The sequence below is a fragment of the Mastigoproctus giganteus genome, chromosome 13 (genome assembly GCF_048544385.1).
Source record: "Mastigoproctus giganteus isolate SK-2022 chromosome 13, ASM4854438v1, whole genome shotgun sequence".
Taxonomy (NCBI): Eukaryota; Metazoa; Arthropoda; class Arachnida; order Uropygi; family Thelyphonidae; genus Mastigoproctus; species Mastigoproctus giganteus.
In genome coordinates, this window is record NC_143587.1 from 21,590,321 (window position 1) to 21,611,690 (window position 21,370).

Below are 21,370 nucleotides of genomic sequence, written 5' to 3' on the forward strand. Positions count from 1 at the left end.
TGAACAAAATAATTTTGATAAAAATTTCAATACAGTGAATTATTTTCAAAGTCAGTTTGTGCCTAAAATGTAATGGTTTACAACAACAAAAATTTTATTGGAAAAATTATTAATGGCATTGGGTAGCCCCAAATTAGTGTTGATATTAATTACTAAATACCCAAATTAGTGTTGATACTTAAACACGAGGCATATGTCGAGGGACCTACTATTGGTACGGGTTTTGCAACCCCAGACTGCCCAAGCACTACTGTATTCCCTTTTTTTTTTTTCTGTTCTCAGTCCCTGTGTTATTTATTTCTCGTGCACGATTAGGTTGACCAAAAGCAATATTCGAGATGCTATTTTTCTGCTATCTCTCACTTTTTCGTCTCCAACAAAGTTTAGGGTCTTTTAACGCTACTTTGTAAGTTATGGATTTTTCTCCTATACTGGTCAATACGCCTCATTTGTTTAATTGCTGATTCCCCATCACACGGGTAAACTTTACTTTGACCTATTTGCACCTTCTCTCCCTATTACTCAGGGTTACTTTAGTGTGTTATAAATATGCTGGGAACTAATTTGCTAACTTCTTTGGTCACCGACACAGCCTTGTTGACATTCGCTTCCCTCAAGCCCATTTCACCGGCTCTTGCTTGGCACCACAATAAATTGTCCTACTTTGACTATATCCTTTCATCTTCATATTACATTTCCTTTGTTTAAATTCACTTAGGGTTGCTTGCTATTTTATTCAATTTTATTTTCATTGGGATTCATTTTATCTTGATTTTTGCATTTTACTTTTAATTTTAATTAGATTTGATTTGTTTCTTATTCCTTTTCATTTTGGTCTCTGTCGGGTCAGCTATGATATATACATCAGCTCACTTTTTCCGCCTGCTATGTATATTTCATATCAGAAACAGAGGCTTTACTTCTTGCTGTATTTCCTTTGGCTGCTGACCCTTGATGAAGGAGTTAAAATCTTAGGAACTATAGCATTAAGTACTATTTGTAGTATTTTATTTAATCTGTCTTTATTTTTCAGGCACTTATTTAATTTTTTCCATTGAAATTACATCTGACAGATCAGCATACCCCACTCATACTCTAATCTACTTATCTATATATATATATATATATATATACTATCATTGAATTATATTAAATAAAGTTAAATTATAATGAAATGAATAAATAAATAAATAATTAAGCATTCATTAGAGGCAGCGACATGCAATTCCTCCATATGAAGCTGAAATACATCCAATATTTTAAATTAAATAAAATAAAACATAAGCCAGTAGTATGGCAAAAACTGTAGAGCGAAAATTAACATAAAAATAACCCAAATAAACAATCGAACGAAAAGAAAGAATAGATATAAATAGTAGCCCATAAACCCTTGTATAATTTCGAACTTTAAATCCAATTAAAACTATACAAAATTTAGACTAATGCCAATTATTTATTAATTTAGCGGTACCCCCCCCCCGAGAGGTACCAGTTCCGAAAGACGTGAAATATCACCAAAAGAGGGTTAAAGGAACTACCAAACGATAACAATTTAATATAATTCAATAGTAATGGGTCGATATGCTAATTTAGCAACGCCTGTGTCGCCATCTATTTTTCTTTTTTCTTCTATATAAGCTGATTCAGCTTACAGTATGTCAGTGGTGTGGCTCTGCTCTAGAGTGCTGTCTGTTCTATATTTCATTTTTCGCTGCATAAGGACCACCGCCGTGCAAATCTTCTGCATTGGTGGATCGATCGGAGGAGGGAGGGTGAATTGGTACTTCGATCTTTTCACCATGGCGACGATTTGTATAGCGATTGGAATGCAGCGATTCCATGACCATTATTGGCCTCGTGGTCCTCTGTCGATATGGGGCATGATGGTCAGTCTATTTTATTTTAATTTATTTTGATTTTGTTATCGTTTGGTAGTTCCTTTAACCCTCTTTTGGTGATATTTCACGTCTTTCGGAACTGGTACCTCTTGGGGGAGGGGGGGTACCGCTAAATTAATAAATAATTGGCATTAGTCTAAATTTTGTATAGTTTTAATTGGATTTAAAGTTCGAAATTATACAAGGGTTTATGGGCTACTATTTATATCTATTCTTTCTTTTTGTTCGATTGTTTATTTGGGTTATTTTTATGTTAATTTTCGCTCTACAGTTTTTGCCATACTACTGGCTTATGTTTTATTTTATTTAATTTAAAATATTGGATATATATATATATATATTTTATTTTATTTTATTTAAAATATTGGATGTATTTCAGCTTCATATGGAGGAATTGCATGTCGCTGCCTCTAATGAACGCCTAATTATTTATTTATATATTCACTTTATTATAATTTAATTTATGTTAATATAATTCAATGATAGTATATATATATATATTAGAAAAGTCACACAGAATTTATTTAAACAAATAACATTTCTTTTGAAATAATTTTCAGTGATATTCATTGGAACAAACTTTTGACACAACAAAATGATTTGTGCATCCCCAAGAAGCTCCCTATAATGGGATTTTACTGTAATACAAAATCCTCTATTAGGATTTGTTTACCTTGAAAATAAAGTATGATAGGGTACCTAGAAATCTGCTCTCTCAAATTTCAGAAAAATTTGACATCGTCGATAATCTTGTAAGAGGAATAAAAAGTTTGTATAAAAATAATAAATATGGAGTAAAGACTGAAGGAAGCACTGAAAACTAGTTTAAAGTTAAACTTGAAGAGAGGCAGGATGCACCCAAATGCCACTTCTTTTTGTAATTTTCACAGACCATTTAATAAAAGAATGCAAGTTACTGGCAAAGTTTAGTGTGGGAGATGTAAAAATTGGATCATTATTTATTATGAACATGGATAAAGTACATGCTGTTAAATATTAGCCTACAAGATACTGAAGAATTTCAGAATAAATTAAATAAAGGTTGTAGAAAATTTTGCATGAAAATTATTTACAATAAAAAGACTTAAGATTTTACATAGGGAAAACAAAATATAAATAGTTAATATAGCCCATGAGTTACTGCTTTTAACTAGAGTAAAATAAATGAAAATGACTATTGTGTAAGATACACACATTGATACACCATGTGTAGGGTAACAGTTGCATTTAAAGTCTCAATGATGAAGAAACTATTAGTCTCACATGTTTACTTGACAGGTTTTTTTTTCAGAAAAATATATAACTTACTACCAATCTTAATTGGAGAATAGTTTTAACAGAGAATAATATTAGCAGGAATAAAATTATTAAAACAGTTCAATCATTCATAGAAACTGGAGGGAAAAAATACAGTAAACTCCCACTTTAATACTCTCACTTTTAGCACTCTTTTCATCTGGTCCTATAATGGTAACTTATGGTACTCCTTAGGGCTGGTCCCTTCGAAAGCACTATAATGGGAGTTGACTGTAATTTGAACCCAACCTTAGAGAGATAATTAAGACAAACAATTTTTTTACAAATCAAAAGTAAAATCAACATAGTAGTTGGCAGAAACAGAGAACTGCTGTAACAAAGAACCTAAGTTCTTGGAAGCCTGAAAAACTTGGAAGCAAGTGACAAATGACAACACAGGGTGACTGTTCAATAAGTAGAGGCTGAGCAACATCATCCTCAGTTCCGAAATACTTCGGCACTTGAAGTTAGTAGTAGTGGCAAATGATACAAGGAAGTAAGGTTATACAGCATCGGCCAAAAAGCAAAAAAAGTTGTAGCAGACTTCAGAATGAGAATTTCTTAGGAGTCATCTAGTATGATGTGGAACTGAGGAGAAGATTTTGGGGAAGGGGATCTGTCACAGTTGGGAGCATTCAGATTTGAAAAAGCTTAGTCAATTATTTGTTTTTCACCAGTTTCAATGGGGTGGAAAACCTCTTTTCAAAACCTGTTTGTATTAATGATAGCTCCTAAGTATTCACTTCTGCAACTGTAGGTTTATATACATAGGATGGATGGCTGGATAGAAGTCAACACGCAGCTCTCATAAATAGCATGAATGGCCACATCCCAATCTGTTTAACTAGTATTTCTTAAGTGTATATTGCAAAATTACTAGTTTGAAGAAGTCGGGAATGTTGAATTTCATGCCATTTATGCTTTTTCTTGAAATTCTGCTTGTCTTTTGGCTTTCTATTTAATTTTAGATGTGCCTAATTGAAAGATTTTCCAGTTAGTGCATTTAAACTGAGATAATTTAGCTGGAAAATTAAGTACCATCCAAGTATTTCAGGTGATCAAATATCACATTAAACTAACAAACTTGGAATCTGATATACAAAGTCACACTGCACTACAATCTGCAGAATGTATGAGAGGTTATCATAACAGCATATATAACATTAAGTAAGGTTACCAGATATTCCTGGGGGATTCAATGGAATTAACTGCCTGTCCCAAAAAATTATTTGTCCCCAGAAAAGTGACTGGGGCTGCAGTTTATCAAATATTTGAAACTTATTTTTTTCAGGCCAATATTCTGCACATTATATAATGAGCTCTCGAAATATCAATGGACCACTACTGTGACTGCATAGTGCTTGCGTGTCAATAAGTAGGGCATAACAAATGGGAATCTGAAATGCAGAACAAACTTTGCTTTCATAATGAGGTGCCCTGGTATATTGCTTTCCAATACCTTTGTGTGAAATAACTGGGAAGTGTGACTGGCAGATTAACCTTTTAGAGATGAGATGACATTATATCAGAAAAAGGTTAATTTAGCCAATGTTTCATCTTTCAAATAAATGGCAGATTAACCTTTTGAAACAAATGACATAAAAAAAAAAAAAAAAAAAAAAAAGTTATTTGTTTGAAGGAAGTGCAATACTAGTGCAACTCATTTTGAAGGCAGTTTGGGCTAAGGTAAAGAAAGCCAACACGAGAACGACGAGAAGCGTCGGATAATTCACATGGAAAATTAGTTTCCCGACACCGGACTCTAGCGCTGCTCGCTCAGTAAACAGACAGTAGGTGTTATCGGTCTGGAGCCGAAATCGAGAAGGATATACTGATTGACAGGTAGGCGTGGCAAACGATGAAATGATTGGTGGTCGACGCGACAGATGACAAGCTACCGTGTACTCATTGGTTGGCATTATGATGTGTATTTATGAGTAAAGAATGGTGCATAATAGTTTTGTGATGAATGGTAAACGGGTAATAGTAGCGATGAATCTTTTGAAGATGGAAGAAATTTGTAAGGAAAATAAAACATTGGTTGATTTTTTGATGAAAACTAAATTAATAAAAGTTTTGTTCCATTCATTTTTATCTTCTTCATTATGTTTTTTTTTTCTCATTATTAAAAGCAGATTTTTAGAGTTCATACTATATTGTGTTTTTACTATATTGTTGTTTAGGTTTGGTTACGAAAAAAGGAAAAGGTTTCTTTATTTTTCGTTATATTTTGTAACCTAACCTTAAACATTAGGTTAGGAAATAATAGGAAAAGAAAGATTCTTTATATATATTGAGGTGTTGATTGACGTCATGATATGTGTGTATCCGCATGAGTGTCTTTAAAATAAAAGTACAGTAATAAAATATTAATTTATGCACTAGTCCACCCATGATTCTAAAGAAAAAAGGTTAGGTTACCCCCTCTATTTCGGGAGGGTTCAAGCTCCAATGGGATTCAAGTGGAGGTAACCTGACCTTTTTTCACCATTAGGGCATATTATTGAACAAGAAAATAAAAATAGTCAAAAAAATTTTTTTTATGAATGTATTTCTAAATATGACTGTGATTCTAAAGAAAAGGGTTAGGTTACCCCCTCCAACTTCAGGAGGGGTTCAAGCTCCCATGGGATTCAAGTGGAGGTAACCTGACCCTTTTTCACCATTATGGAAAGCGTTCATTAGGACATGTGTGATTAGCGCAAGTTACCACTAGTGCTTCTGAGTGCTACTAAATCGATGTTATCATGTGTTGTGTTGTGTTCGCACACCAATCAGCACATCGTTTGCCACACCAAACTGTCAATCAATATATCGTTCTCGACTTTGCACCAGACTGATAACACTTACCGTCTGTTTACCGAGCGAGCAGTACTAGAGTGCCGTATCGGGAAACTAATTTTCTGCGTAAGTTATCCGACGTTTCTCGTCGTTCTCGTGTTGGCTTTCTTTACCTTCGCTGGCAGTTTTTTCTGGCTGGCAGGTTTAAGACCAACTTAATTGCATTAAGTAGTTAATTTATTTTTCTAATCTATTTCATTTATTTATTTTTATATACTAATTAATATTAAAATTTAATTAATAATAATAAATATCTGATTTCATTTGTTTAATTATTAATTAAATTCATAACTTTATTTAATAATAATTAAATACCGAATAGTATTTTCTATATTCCTTATACTGAAGCCACTATCGACATATTTGAATATGATAACCCTATTAACACTTTTGCTGCTGGCTTTTCCAATGACCTTTCTGACCTAGGGTTGAAAACCACGGGATTGAGTTAATGTGGACTGGAGAGAGCAGAGACATTTTTGGGCTTTCTTCTCACTAGGACTGAATTAGTCAGCCTCTGGCAAGGTTGCTTGACAAAAATATAATTTTCCTTCTATCAAATTGGAAGTTCTAAAAGTAGGATGATTCCCCCTCCACATGGATTAAAAATCCAGTGCCTCATATTTACACGAGGAAGCAATAAACATGTTAATAAGTGATATGACTTCCACTATACTTCCACTATAGTCACCTCGACTGCACAATGTAAATCACATTTAACAATCCATTAAGCAATCATTAGTAGATGACAAAGTGGCTAAAGCCTAAAAACACATATTTGCTAACTAGAAGAAAAGCAGTTACACTTCCGTACCTTGATTTTCTCCATCCACGAGGGTGTATCTTCTTACTTGTCTAATCTGCCATTTTCTATGCATCATCATGGCAATAGCTAATACTCCACTTCAAAAAATAATAACACAGTATCACCATTATATATATAAATTTGTGAATATACATTATGTTAGCATAATTCTCATTACTTTCTTAAAATAAAAGTAAACAACTCACTATGCAAGATTCTGTTTGCTGTTTCAAGACAACAGTTTTCTTCATGGTTCTCATTAACAACTATTGTCTTAAATAAAGTTTATTTAGAAAATAAAATAGAATTGCAGCAATTCTCAATGAGAGTAGACCATAATTGTTTAACCACACTAAAATCTAGATGTGCATAACCTTGAAGATATACACCTGCTAATTATCAGTGTATACGTTCAGAAATATGAAAAATTCTTAGCTGAAAGTTTAGTAGGAAAAATCAAAACAAATTTCAGTGATGCTGTTTCGTGTAAAAAAGTATAAGAATCAGGTTTTTTTTTTTAAAAAATAAAAAAAGGCTTAAAGAATAGCTAACTTCAGAATGTGTTTATAATACATAATGGAGCTGAGAGTTAAGTTTTGTAAAAAGGAGTAAAAAGGTACTACCACTATAGAAAATACTATCTCTCCCTTAGACTAAATAAATTTTTATAGTTTTACCTGACATTTCCCTCTTATAAAATGGAAATTGTGAACTGCACTGTACATATCCTGGGAATAGTTTCTCGAATCAACTAGATAACTGCTATTTAAATTCAATATATTAGAAAAAGCAAAAGGGGTCAAAAATCTTTTGATCTAGTTCTCACTAAGGATCAAAAACATGGCAGTTCAGGAATCAATAATGGGGAGTGATCATAATGTCATAAAATGGGTATCATCTAGAGAAATTTTGATGGTCAAAGGGAAAGAGGTGGGATACAGTGGACTCAGATATTTCTTCTGTGCTATTAAATCTGGAGTTATTATTATTATTATAAAATATTTGATATGAATGCATTTGTGGGAAGTGTTTAGGGAATGAATTTACCCTGGAGACATCAAGCACATTCATTCCAGTTTAAAAGGAACACAAAAGAAAGATAACATGGATGACAAGAGAGCTAAAAGATTTAACTTATCAAAATAAAAAACACAGGATAGTTACAGGGATGCTGCTTTGTATGATAACCATAAGAAAATATGTAATAAAAATCACAGGCAAAGAGAGTTAAGAAGAAAAGGAGTTCTACTCATATGCAAATGCAAAGCAGCAGAATGTAAGTTTGATATGCTCTTGGAAGGCCAAAGTAGCAGCATAATTGATGGTCTGGCCAAAATAGTAGCCAAGTTGAAAAAGGTATTTTGCAACTATCTTTACTACTGAAACTACATTAATGCCAAGGGGGAGTAGTGAAGCCAATTTGAACTACAGTAAACCGCCGCTATTTGCGGGAGTTACGTTCCTGAGAAATTCCGCGAATACTGAGTTATGGCACCCATAGTAATAAAAGGGTTCCGTTCCAAAGTATGAAATATATAACAAAAATTAGTCTAAAATTTTGTCTGTACGTATTATGTGTATTTACCTACATAATATGACTATGTACATAGACAAACGTAGAGAGTACATAGAAAAATACAAGCATAAGGCATCGAAATGAAAATAAACAATTTATTAAATGTAATACTGTACATATTTATTAGACATTTTAAACAAACCTTTCAAAAACATATCAAGAACATGGGTTGCTGGGCGAAAAATAACTCATAATCGAAGTTTGTTTCTTCATTTTTTTTATTGAGCTCCTTTTGAATTTCCCCGTAAGGCAAGAGTAATTGTTCTAGGTCTCGTTTAAACTTGATGCTTCTTTCCAAATTAGGATCCGTTTCCACCACCTTTTCTGAAAGTTGTATAGAGAGGCTAAAGATTTCCTTTAATGACTTACTATTTAACTCTGGTCTAACAACGTCGAGATCTTCCTCCTCAAGATCATTTTGGTTTTCATTTGACCTTGTTACTAATTCATCCAACTCTTCTATTGTAAGTTCATCTGCATGAGTTTCAATAAGTTCCTGAATGTCTGTTGCATCGATGTTTTCAAAGCCCCTGCCTTCTATTCCCTGTGCGATTTCTACAATATTGGCAACCAGTTCATTGGCATTAGGGACTGTTTTAGCAACAACCACTTCTGGCCACAATTTTCATCAACACGCGTTAATTGTAGATGCACTTATCTCATCAACTGATGTCTTGATGTTGATCAGGCAATCTGCAATGTTATAATTTTTCCAACTTTGGCTTACAGTTAAGTCTGACTCCCTTTCCATTTTTTTCAATTAAGCCAGTAAAAGTTCTCCTAACATAGTAGGACTTAAACGCAGAAATCACACCTTGGTCTAGCGGTTGTAGAAGTGATGTGGTAAAGGTAAAGTACAGCCATTATCAACCCACTGCAGGATGGAAGCCTCCTCAACAATTCATGCTGAGGGAAATAGACCATAATCTGCCACGCTGGTCTAGTGCGGGTTGGCAGATCGACCGTATTCAGCAGTCAGGGGCTTGAACCCCCGGTCTACTCAAAGAGCGTGTGCTACTGCACTCCTGACCACTCGGCTACGGAGGTGTTGGGTGGCAAAAACAATTTCAACGTTTGGGTGGTCAAATTCTAGACTGCTTGAATGTCCTGGCACGTTATCAATAAGAAGCAGAACTTTGAAAGGCAAAGATTTTGAAGCTAAGTACTGAACAAGGATTAGCGTGAAACATCCGCGGTTGCGATTTTGTCACCCCCCCACCCATTGAGTGCAGGACGTTTCCTTTTTACACCTTTTAAGTTATTTTTACTCATAATAAAGCACAATTACAAAATGAGGAGGCACGCTTGCTACACATAAACAAAGCTGTGAGCGTGTAGCAACTGAATAAACAACACCATAAAGGCAGAGACAACTCTATTAACACCTCACTAGCTCACATTTTACTAAAGCACATTTCTGGGGGTTACTACCATAAAACAATAAAAACAATTTCCAGTTGCGTTCCTGCTAGTGGAATCTGTTATAAACTGGTAGTAAACTCGATCTAATTGCATTTGCGATAATATCGATTGCTGGAATTTTACGTTATTATGGTGAAATGTGTTTCCCCTTCACTGCTATAAAAAAATAAATACATTTTCAGAATCTTCTCTTCATTCCTATCGTGTTGCGTTCAGTTGGGGTGATTCCTGTCCGACTGCCATTTCTTGTAATCACAAAGGCGAATCGTGCTTAAAAGCGAATTTGGTTCGTGTTATATACGATATCGTTCCCCTATTTATAAATCGTGTATGATCGAATTCGTGTAGTGTAAACACGTGTTATACGACAACTGACTGTACTACTCTGTGGACTGGGCAAAATAATTTTAGCCACGCCCATGTTTTTTTCATGGCGGAAAATGTTCACGGCGCTTTAAAATTCACATTTTTTTAGGTTTAAATCAGCGACCATGAATAGCGGGGGTTTACTGTACTGTATAATAAGTGACAACCATAGCAGAAAAGTGCCCACCTGAAAAGCTATTGAAGCCGAAAGTGGGTAAAGCCTCAGAGGACAGATGGTGATGTATACTCAATTATATTGAAAAAGGAAAGCAGGTGAGCCCATCATTAAGGGAATGTTAATGTTCCCTTGGAGTTGAGAAGGGCCAATGTTTCCCTAATCCAAAGGGGAGAAGCTAAAGTGGCGAAATACAGACTAATAAAGTCTAACTTCTGTGGCTAATAAAATTATTGAATCTATAGTTAAAGACAATACAGGACCCTCTTGACAAGAATGGTATTCTCAACTGGTCTCTCAAAATCTTACTTGACTAATTTGGTAATTACTTGATGAGATTATAAAGCAGGCTGATGCAAAAAACAACTTTTATGTTATACAGAGTAAACTCTTGTAATAATGTTCCTGTTTATAGCACAACCCCACTTGTAATTCTCTTTCTTTTGGTCCCAGGGTCAATCCTACGAAGTGCAATGCACTTTTTGTTCTATGGAATTCCCATTTAAATGCTTTCTTGCTTATGTTGCTCTTTTTAAAGTCCTAAGAAGGAATAAAACTGGATATAATCGTCTTTCCTCTTGATTTTGCTTTGGGAAAGGGACAGAGACTAAATTCTAGGAATTATTAATCCCATAGCTTGTTTACTTTATAGAAATTATTCCCAGTGCAGCTGCAGGTGACATTTATTATATATTTAACTCGAACCATTGAAGGTAGGTAGTCACTCTTCATAACTCACTATCTATCTATTCATTGTTGCTGAGGAAGCATAATACTGAATTTGAAGATAGCTGAGGAAAGAGTGCATTTGCATACTCTCTTCAGCTTTTTTTTTTTTTTTTTAATTCAATATTATTCATCTGCTTTCTTTGCTGGTATAGCAATTACTGCCTTTCGTGTGTGCATGTGTGTTTTTAAAATAGCATCAATAAATTTTATTAATTGCAGCATTATTATGTTAAAACTGCAGTAATCAAGTCAATACAATAATACCAAGGTATTATTGTATCATCAGCTAACTTATACTTCAATATAAATGTCAACAGCAGTATACTTCAATGAAATCTTTTTAAAAATTTTAATTCTTTTTAAGCAAAGGGAAAAAAAAAAAGTTTGTGGGGTGCCAAAATAGCAAACATTAAACATGCAGGTTTTCAACTTACCTCTAACCACTTCTTCATAAACACTGCAAAAAAACTAAAAAAGTAACCTACCAAAATACTGATGGAAAATTGCCTCCGAAAAAAAAAGAGACCCCCACTTATAATGTTCATTGAACCCTGTTCCTTTAAAGGTATTAACAGGAATTTACTATATTTGGATTTTAGTAAGGCTTTTGATACAATTCCTCATGAGAAGTTATTATATATAATTAGAGTAGGTTAGGATAACAAGGAAAATCCATTTGGATTAGGGACTGGCTGAAGAACAGGAGCCAGAGGGTAGTCATAAATGGGTATTCTTCAGAGTGGACTGGATTAGCAAGTGGGACCCCTCAGGGGTTGGTGCTGAAATCTCTTGTTTCTTAGCTTCCTAAATGACAAGAGACTGCAGAGAAAGCTGTCCAAGTTTGCTGTTGACTTAAAACTTTGGAGGGTGGCTGACAATCAGAACCAGGCTATGTTGCTTAAAAAAAAAAGGATTTGGACCAACTTACCCAGTAAGACTGAACTGAATTAAAATCACTGGTCAAGACCAAGGTGAGCAGTGCCCAATTTTGAGTGTGTCAATCTTATGGTTCCATGTTAAAGCTTATAACATGTTTTGACAACAAAACATACCTTTATTAAAAGAAGTACAGAAGACTGTCGAAATAACGGCACCCCAAATAATGGCATATTCGAACAAACAGCAGATTGAGATTGGATGTTTAATACACTGCAGATGTCTTGCAGTGCCAAAAAAACAGAAAATGGCAAGTCATGTGATTACTTTTTTGTTTAAATTTGCCATTTTGAAAGTGAATTCTGTACTAATATCATGAATTATACCGCTGTTTTGCATTTATTTTAAATTAAAAACCCCTCACTATGGCTCCTAAAGTTAATAAACCTCATACAGAGAAGAAAAGAAAAATAATTAAACAACATTAAAGCTCAGTGACAAACTTGATATAATAATAGAAAAAAGAACGGAGTATAAATAGGAGTGTATTAATGGCAGAATATAACATTGGATCATCAACATGTTTGTTTTTTATGTGCTGTTAATAAAATTGCATTTTTAATCTCTCTATTTCTTATTTAGCCTCATTATTTCTGCATTAAATATATTAAAAATAAAACTTTCTATATAACAGAAAAATCGAAATAACGGCATCTTGAATTCCGAAGGAGCCGTTATTCTGAAAGTCTACTGTATATCTAATTAAAATTATTGACATTTTATATATAACAAGGAATAAACAAGTAAATGTATTCAAGATATAGGCCACCGTAGCAGAGTGGTAAAGTTAAACTGTCCAAAAGTACATTCACTTTGAGCAATCATGGTTCAAGCTCATACGATGACTACTAAATACAGCGATGCTCTTGTATTATCTCTATTTGTAAACCCCTCTGACACCTTATGTGTCATGCTGGGGCGTAAATAGGAAATTTATTATTTTTAGTCATAAATAATCACTCATATGCATTTACAATACTGGAAAGTCCTTAGACCAAATACCTAGATAAAATACTGCCTTATCTTCAAGCAAGCATCCAAATCCAGAACACAATAGTTTGAAGAAATTCAGGGTATAATGTCATCCAGTTCTGACCACAGTAAAAATGGGCAGGAAAAGTTATGAGCATGCAAACTAGAAAACTGCAATGATTACAACAATTGAAATCACTGAAGTAACACATAGAGGGAGCTGACTCTTTAAAAATTACAGCTGTGAATTACAGGCTCCGAAAAAGCGATAAGTGTTTGCCATTTACCTAATTGTTATTTTATATTGTACTTTATAAGTAGCCATATAGTTCTAGATATGCTGGTTATTTTTATTTTTAATTTAGATAAAAGAGTTTTTGTAGATTACTACTTAATATACGTAAAACTGTTGTTTCGTTCGAATCTTGCAGCCATTGTTTTCGTATTGAGTGGTAGGGAATTCAAATTTTTAATTGTGGTAACTAGGTAGCTCTAACGTAAAATTATATAGCATAATTCGCATCCCTGCCTTTAGGATTCTATTAGATAGTGTAGTATTGAAAATTAATTAATTAAATTTATTGATCTTATTAATTTAAAATATCATGCTCCAGACTAGAGCAGAAAAGCAACAGGCACAAAGTGGCAGGAGTGCTGTGACTCGGAGGAGAACTGAGGGGGGGGAGAACTGTGATGCATTGGAGAATCTGTGATGCAGATTCTCCAATGCATCACAGCCTAAAAAAATGTGCAACTTGTGAAATGTTTGCCGAACTCTCTGGAACGAAACATGATCTAGCCAAGGAGGATGCTTTTGTGTGTGCAAGGTGCAGAGAGTGTCTAGAAATTAGGTGTCAACTCAGCTTTCTGATGGGCATCTATGAGAGATTGAGGTGTAGGGTAGATGCCCTTGAAGAAATTAATATGAGGGGCCCGTCAAGCTCTCAGCTGCCCAACTCAACGCTAGAGCTCACTCATGGGCATTAGGCAACATAGCGGCAACCTCCAAGGCAGAATGCGCTGGTCTTCCAGGAGTTAGTTATCGTCGGTGACTCTATTGTCAGGGAGATGGGAAATATATTGTGTAAAAAGGATAGATGGAATAGGACCAGGGTATGTCTGCCAGGGGCAAAAGTTGATGACATTGTAAAGCATATACATCTTTTAAGGGCACAAAGGGTGATATTGTTGCACACGTTGGCACCAATGACATTAAGAGTAGGAGATTTGGAGATTTACTTAACAAGTACAGGTCAATGTTGCGAAAAAGTCGTGAATTAGGCTTAAATTTGAAAGGGCCTGCAATTCTGCCCAGACACGATAGAAGGGAGTACATAATGAGAGCCTTGTCAATCAATTCGGCCCTGGAGGAAATGTGCAAGGCTCAAGGGGTAAAATTTTTTTCAGCGTTGTCTGTGCTTGTTAACAGGAGAGACAGCTTCTACAGGGATGGGATACACTTAAATAGAAATGGTGCAAGAATATTTGCTGATACTATCGAGGCAGTGTTAGGTGGGTCGGAAAACTGCTAGCTTGGGGGGGGGGGATTCACAGACTAAAAGGTTAAAAGTAGGGCGTAGGCAGAGGCGTAGGTGGTTCTTGCACTACTTCTATTAGAATAAGTAGTGGCTTGAAGCGAAGGGTGTTGGAGGTTTCAGGGACTGATGGCAGTCATCGTGAAACATGTGGGTATATGGGATGTGTTAGAGTAACTAATAATAAGAATAGGTACATGTATACTTGCATGTATAACAATGCTAGAAGTATAGTAAATAAATTTGATGAATTTGAAGTGTTGGTCGAGACATCAAAGGCGGATATTGTTGGGATAGCAGAGACGTGGTGTCACACAGATATAAGGAATGCAGAACTGGAATTTAGGCAGTACAATGTGTACAGAAAGGATAGACAGGATAGAAAGGGAGGAGGTGTTATGCTGTTAATTAAGAAAATCATAAAATCAAAAGAAGTGCATCCAGTTGATATAGATGAACAGTGCACTGTTGAGTCAGTTTGGTGTGACATCAGCACTGCGAAAGGAAAAATAAGAGTAGCAGTGTGTTATAGGCCTAATGACTCGAATGAGTACAATGAAAAATTATACAGAGAAATAGAGTGGGCTAGTAAATCAGAATGTCTTATAATGGGGGATTTTAACGTCCCGGATATAGACTGGAACTTTTGGGTCGGTCACTCGCACAACAGTAAGACTTTTGTGGATTTATTGGATGATTGTTTTCTGCAGCAGTATGTTTGAGAGGCAACCAGAGGGGGTAATTCTCTTGATCTGGTTATCAGCAGTGATCATTCATGTATTAAGAATTTGCAGATAAAGGAACCATTAGGTTTCAGTGATCACAGTGTACTGATGTGGGATTTACTTAAAGATATAATTACCATCAGGGGTAAAGGAAGGGGTTTCTGCTTCTGTAAAGGTGACTACAGTGGTCTCAGACAGTTTTTAAATTCTGTACAGTGGGACCAACTGATGATGTTACTAACAGCAAATTCTAAGTGGGAAGCATTCAGGGAATTAATAATGAAAGCTACTAAACGTTTTGTACCTATTAAGAAATATTGTTCAAGGTTTAGGCCTAAATGGTTGTCAAATGAACTAATGAGACTCGTGGCAGAGAAGAAAAATGGATGGGATGCATATAAATTATCAAGCGACTCAGAAGCCTATGATGTATATAAGCTAGTCTGTAATCAAGTCACAGAGGTTAGGCAGGCGAAGGCAGATTACGAGAAATCTTTAGCAAAGGATGCTAAGAAAAACAGCAAGGATTTCTTTACTTATATAAACTCTAAAAGGAAGGGGATGAATCTGATTGGTCCACTTGATATCGATGGTTCGACTGTTGATGATCCTGCTCAGATAGCAAACAAACTGAATGAGTATTTTGCATCTACGTTCACACATGAAATTATTAAGGTTTGAAAATGCCACAAGGTTATCAAATTGTAACAGGGTGCTTCATGATTTTGTAATAACTGAGAGCAAAGTGGAGGAGAAATTGTTGAAGTTAAACATAAGAAAGGCACTTGGGGTTGATGGGATCTATCGAGTTATATTAAAGGAGGCGGCAAAGCAACTAAGCAAACACTTAGCCATAATTATGAGAGCATCCTTGGACTCGGGGGAGATCCCCATGGACTGGAGCTGTGCAAACGTGACCCCCAATTCACAAAGGCAGATTGAAGGGTGGCACGAGTAATTACAGACCAGTTAGTTTAACTTCTGTTCTGGGTAAAATAATGGAGTCACTTGTTAAAGATGCATTGCAGGATCATCTAGACAAGACTGCAGCAATAATTCAGACACAGCATGGGTTTGTTAAGGGAAAGTCTTGTCTGATAAATTTGATATGATATTATGATGTGTTACAAAGGAACTGGACGCAAAAAATAATTTTGATATCGTATATTGGGATTTCAGGAAAGCTTTTGACACTGTTGCACATGGAAGACTACTGTACAAATTGGAGCAGAATGGCATTAAGGGTAAGTTGCTACAATGAATAAAAGGATGGTTGAGTGGGCGAGGACAGAGGGTGGTAATCAATGGGTGCTGCTCTTCGTAGACTAATGTTATTAGTGGAGTCCCACAGGATTCACTGTTGGGTCCACTGTTGTTTTGTATATTTATTCAATGATATTGATGAAGGTATATCAGGCTTAGTATTGAAGTTTGCAGATGATACAAAGGTTGACAGGATTGTTAATGGCAGTGTGTTACTGTAACAGGATCTAGAAAATTTGAGCAGATGGGCTGAGAAGTGTCAACTGAAGTTTAACATTGAAAAATGCAAAGTACTGCACATGGGTAAAAGTAACCATAGAGAAACGTACCAACTGTGTGGTACTATACTTAAGGTGGTAGAAAATGAAAAAGACCTTGGAGTAATTGTGCAGTCAGATATGAAGTTTTCTGAGCAATGCAGACAGGCTGTCAGGGCAGGTCCATGGGGAGTTGTCAATGATATACAGGAATTTTGCTAGCAGGGAAAAGGAGGTGATTGTCCCTCTGTATAAGGCAATGGTCAGGCCATGCCTTGAGTACTGCGTGCAGGTCTGGAGGCCTCATTTTAGGAAGGTTGTAGATTTGCTTGAGCGTGTACAGAGAAGGGCAACAAGAATGGTGAGGGGAATGAAGGAAGCCTCTTACCAGGAGAGGCTTAAGTTCTGCAAATTGCAGCAGCTGGAGACTAGGCACCTGCGAGGTGATCTGATTGAGGGGTATAAGGCCTTGAAGGGTGGAGCACGCTGAATTCTTCCACTTGTTCAGATTATGAGCCTAAGGGGGCATAAATTGAAATTGAGGAAGGAGAGATATAGAATAGATGTATGGAAATTTGCCTTTAGCCAGCGGGTGGTTAATTGCTGGTACAAACTTCCATCTGTTGTTGTGGAAGTTGATATGTTAAATAAATTTAAGGAGGAACTGGACAAATATTTAGAGGGGATTATTTTGTAATTTTTTTTTTTTTTTTTTTTTTTGGCTGATGCTGCATAAGCTTATACATTTGCTTTCTTGCATCACATGCAGTTACTACTACTACTACATCCACCAAGATCAGGGTTGGCCAACTAGTCGATCGCAGATTTAATTTCGGTCGATCACGATGAATTTTAAATATACAGTCATCCCTCGATTTGTGCACCTTGTGCAATGAAATTTTTGAGATGGTAGATCACGGCACATTTTGAAGGAAAAAAAGTAGATCGCATTACAAATTAAGTTGGCCACTCCTGACCTAGATATTTACTGATTTTCAGTGGAAACAACATCTCTCACTGATCAATATTGAAAAATTAATCTCCTCCTTTTCTCAACAACAGACATTTACAAACAGGAGTAGATGTTGTTGTTATTTGGTTTTTAGGAGCATTAGCAACTAAGGCCATATTGCTCCGGGGATATTCAGTGGTCAATCCCTGACTTTTCCGCATCTGGTGGTCATGGGCTCGAACCCCAGGTCTAATCGAGAAGCATGTGTTACGCACTGCTGCTCCTGTCCACCTGGCTATGGAGGCACTAACAGGAGTAGATGACACTGACCTTTCAGTGATAGGTATAGAGGCTAACCTTTAATGCAGCTAGAACTGAATAAAATATTGAGTTCTATTTTATTTAATAATTTTTTTTTTTAATTACTAAATAAAATAATTTCTGAAATTTATTCCTGATAAATAATATTCACAGCTCTCAGAAGAAAGACTTCTTATTACACGTGTGGGTTTGTCTGTTTCTCTCTCTCTCTCTCTCTCTCTCTCTCTCTCTCTCTCACACACACACACCTCATGTAGTAGTTTATCCAAATACTTAGTATTACACTCATTTGAATCCACCAGTGATAAAGTGAATGTAATATAATAATGAAAACAATATATTTTTTTTCAAATTTTATGAGATATAATTTTAAATCTCAAAATATTTTTTATACATTAAGGGGGGGGAATAAAATGATTCAAACATACCATACACCAAACACTGAAAAAGTTATTATCTGAAGAGTAGTAATATGCTCTGGGCTACTGCAACAGGTTCCATCATTGTAGTTCATATGATCATTACAGTACATATTTAAAAGAATTTGAACAGCCTACATGAAAACGAAAAATTTTCTTATATCACACATTTCTATGAGAACATGAAAATAACTATGAATAAATAAAATCACACACATTTTAAATATAGTATATTAAAATTAATTTCATTAAATTATTATTTTTTTTTGCTTTTAAAGTTCAACTCAAATTTTCTACAAAAAGCATGAACATTTTAAAGCTAATCTTCCATTTCAATTTTTTTTTCATGTTTTAATAATATTACTATGCCAGTCCCTATAGCAAAGTATATAATGTAGTGATTTTTTTTAAATAGATATTTTGCAAGCAACACAACATGATGCTTGCAAAATATCAGGAAATTTATTAAAAAATTATCTATTTCAAAGTTCCAGTTATACACAATAATAATAACAGTATCACAACAGTGGAAAATATCCTTAAAATGGAAAATATGTTAATCCATACCACATATCACAGTTGCATAAAATATACAGAGTAATAGCCAATTAAATCAAGATATAAGGTCAAGACTTTAACTGCAGAATAGTTGTCAGCTGCACACAGGTGTGTGCATTATGCTACATAATACATTTCCACGTGAACTTACATATCCTTGATAATCAGGCTAGAACAGGATGAAAAAATACGAAAAGTCAGGTAAGCCCCACGGGGAAATTTAATCTACCCCTTGGTAATACTCAGATATTATCATAACCTTGGTTTCAAGATCTAAACCCAGGTGTGCTTCCTCTCCTGTTTCTTTCAAAAAGAAGACTTTCATTTTTTAAGAAACCAAGACCGATGAAATTTGCAGCTATACTCTTTACATTTCTAATTGTTATATGGTTTGTTTTCTGGTTATAAAATCAGAACCTAGTTTTTTTGCAGATCAGGATGGACTGCACGCTGCTGTTCAGCTGGCTTACAATTAGGATTTTGAGGTATCTAACAGTGAATATTTTCACAGGAAGTTAAGTCCAAATAACTGCAAATCTTATAATTATTTTGGCTCAATGTTATATTTACACAAAGAAGGCAGCCTATTTTATTTCAAAAGAACTGAAAATATTGTTTCATACCACAATATTTTGAATAATTTGAAGATATCAAGAATTTTTTAACCACAGAATTATTCTCCAAGGCTCTCTCTGGTACACTGTCACTCTGAGATCCTCCTATTTAACTCACCAATATAAAAAAAAATACTGTGCTAGAAGAATCTTAGTATGGATTGCTCAGAGCTACCCAGTTGTGATCCATGTTTTATGGATTAACAATTTTCAAGTGAGGTCAACACCACTGCTTTGAAAATTTAATAAAGGTTTCATAAATGAGCACCTACTCACAAGCTGACTGGTAGCCCTTGTGTCAAAGTCTCCCGCATTAATAACAAGTTCACAGACTGAGATCAAATGTGAACTATCTCCTAAAAATATACTGCAATTGGGTGACAAACACTTCAAAACCATCATTTTGTGAACTGATTGCCATGGCAATTCTTATCTAACTAGCAATGTTTTGGTTACATTATGAGGAAGTATCAAGATTAAATATTGGTTACTACAATTTTCGTGGAATCATTTAAAAGCATGGTTAAATTCTGTGTAACCTAACTATGCCTTAAAACAGTTTTATGTAACCTAATTGTGCTTCACTAAATAGACAGAAAATTCACTTTGATATCTGAAGAAATCCACATTTGATGGAGGTCAAATGTTATAATTACCTGACTAGTTTAACAGAAGTATTGTGAACAAGAACTGCTATGCTCAAAAATTTTAATTAGTGTTACATTTCAGTCCTCACCGAAATGCAGAAGGTTATTTCAAAGCCTAAAAGGCATAATTCTGAAAGCATGAATCATCAAGAATTTTCAGTAGAAGAATAACCAGTAAGTGATCTCTATTATACTGAGATATCAAACAAAAACATATCCTGTTTTGTAGCATGAGAATGGGTTTCCTTTTTATGGAATTATTACAACATATATTTCTGTACTTGAATGTGAAAAAAAAAAAAAAAAAAAGTTTGGTGAAACAAACTTCAATGAACTTGAACCATTCGTATTTATCACCTTGCATTCTATTACTTCCTGAAATCAAAGTTATAAATGGAAAATTTAAAAACACTTGAAATGTGGCAAGAAATTTCTCTCTCTAAATAATCACTATTATACCACGTGAGTTTCTAAGTTAGTTTATTCAACATAATGACTTAATATACAATACAATTAGGTAATGTGTTGGGGACTTGCCTTGTATTTGCTACCTAATTTTACAGTATATTTACTCAACAGGCTAATCTGAGATTAATGCTCCCCGTACAAAGTACCTTCCATCAGTCAATTAAACTTCAATTGCCACTTTTCAGCCCCATCTGCCCAATTTCTCTAGATCTTGTTGCAGTAGCATACCCTGATAACTGTCATTAACTAGCCTGAAAACTTTGTATCACCTGCAAACTTAGACATTGTCTCCAACAAACCTTCATCAATATCATTAATAAATATAGAAAACAACAGTGTACCCAACAATGAATCCTAGGGAATTCCACTAATAACATTAATCCAAGAAAAACAGTGCCCAATGATAGCCACTGTCTGTCTTCTCCCATTGAACCATCCCTTTAACCATAGCAGCAACTTGCCCTTAATGCCATACTACTCCAATTTGTATAGCAGTCTTTTATGTGTAACAGTATCAAAGGTTTTTCTGAAATCGAAGTATATGATGTCCAAATTATATTTTGGATCTAGTTCCTTTGTTACTGTGTCATAGTAT

General features: G+C 34.9%; 1 protein-coding gene across 3 annotated transcripts in view; it reads right to left on the reverse strand.

The window, feature by feature from the left end:
- The window catches only part of LOC150075847 (N-acetylneuraminate (7)9-O-acetyltransferase), a 156,865-nt gene that overhangs the window by 87,931 nt on the left and 47,564 nt on the right, over window positions 1-21,370 (reverse strand). For 2 of the 3 annotated variants that reach the window (XM_090388141.1, XM_090388140.1), the window contains exons 6-7: window positions 18,498-18,622; window positions 6,850-6,938 (exon numbers count right to left, since the gene is read on the reverse strand). In XM_090388141.1, the coding sequence (XP_090244267.1) occupies window positions 6,850-6,938; window positions 18,498-18,622 (214 nt within the window). Of the gene's footprint in view, window positions 1-6,841; window positions 6,939-18,497; window positions 18,623-21,370 lie in introns of all 3 variants that reach the window. The other variant, XM_090388142.1, reaches the window with a different exon arrangement.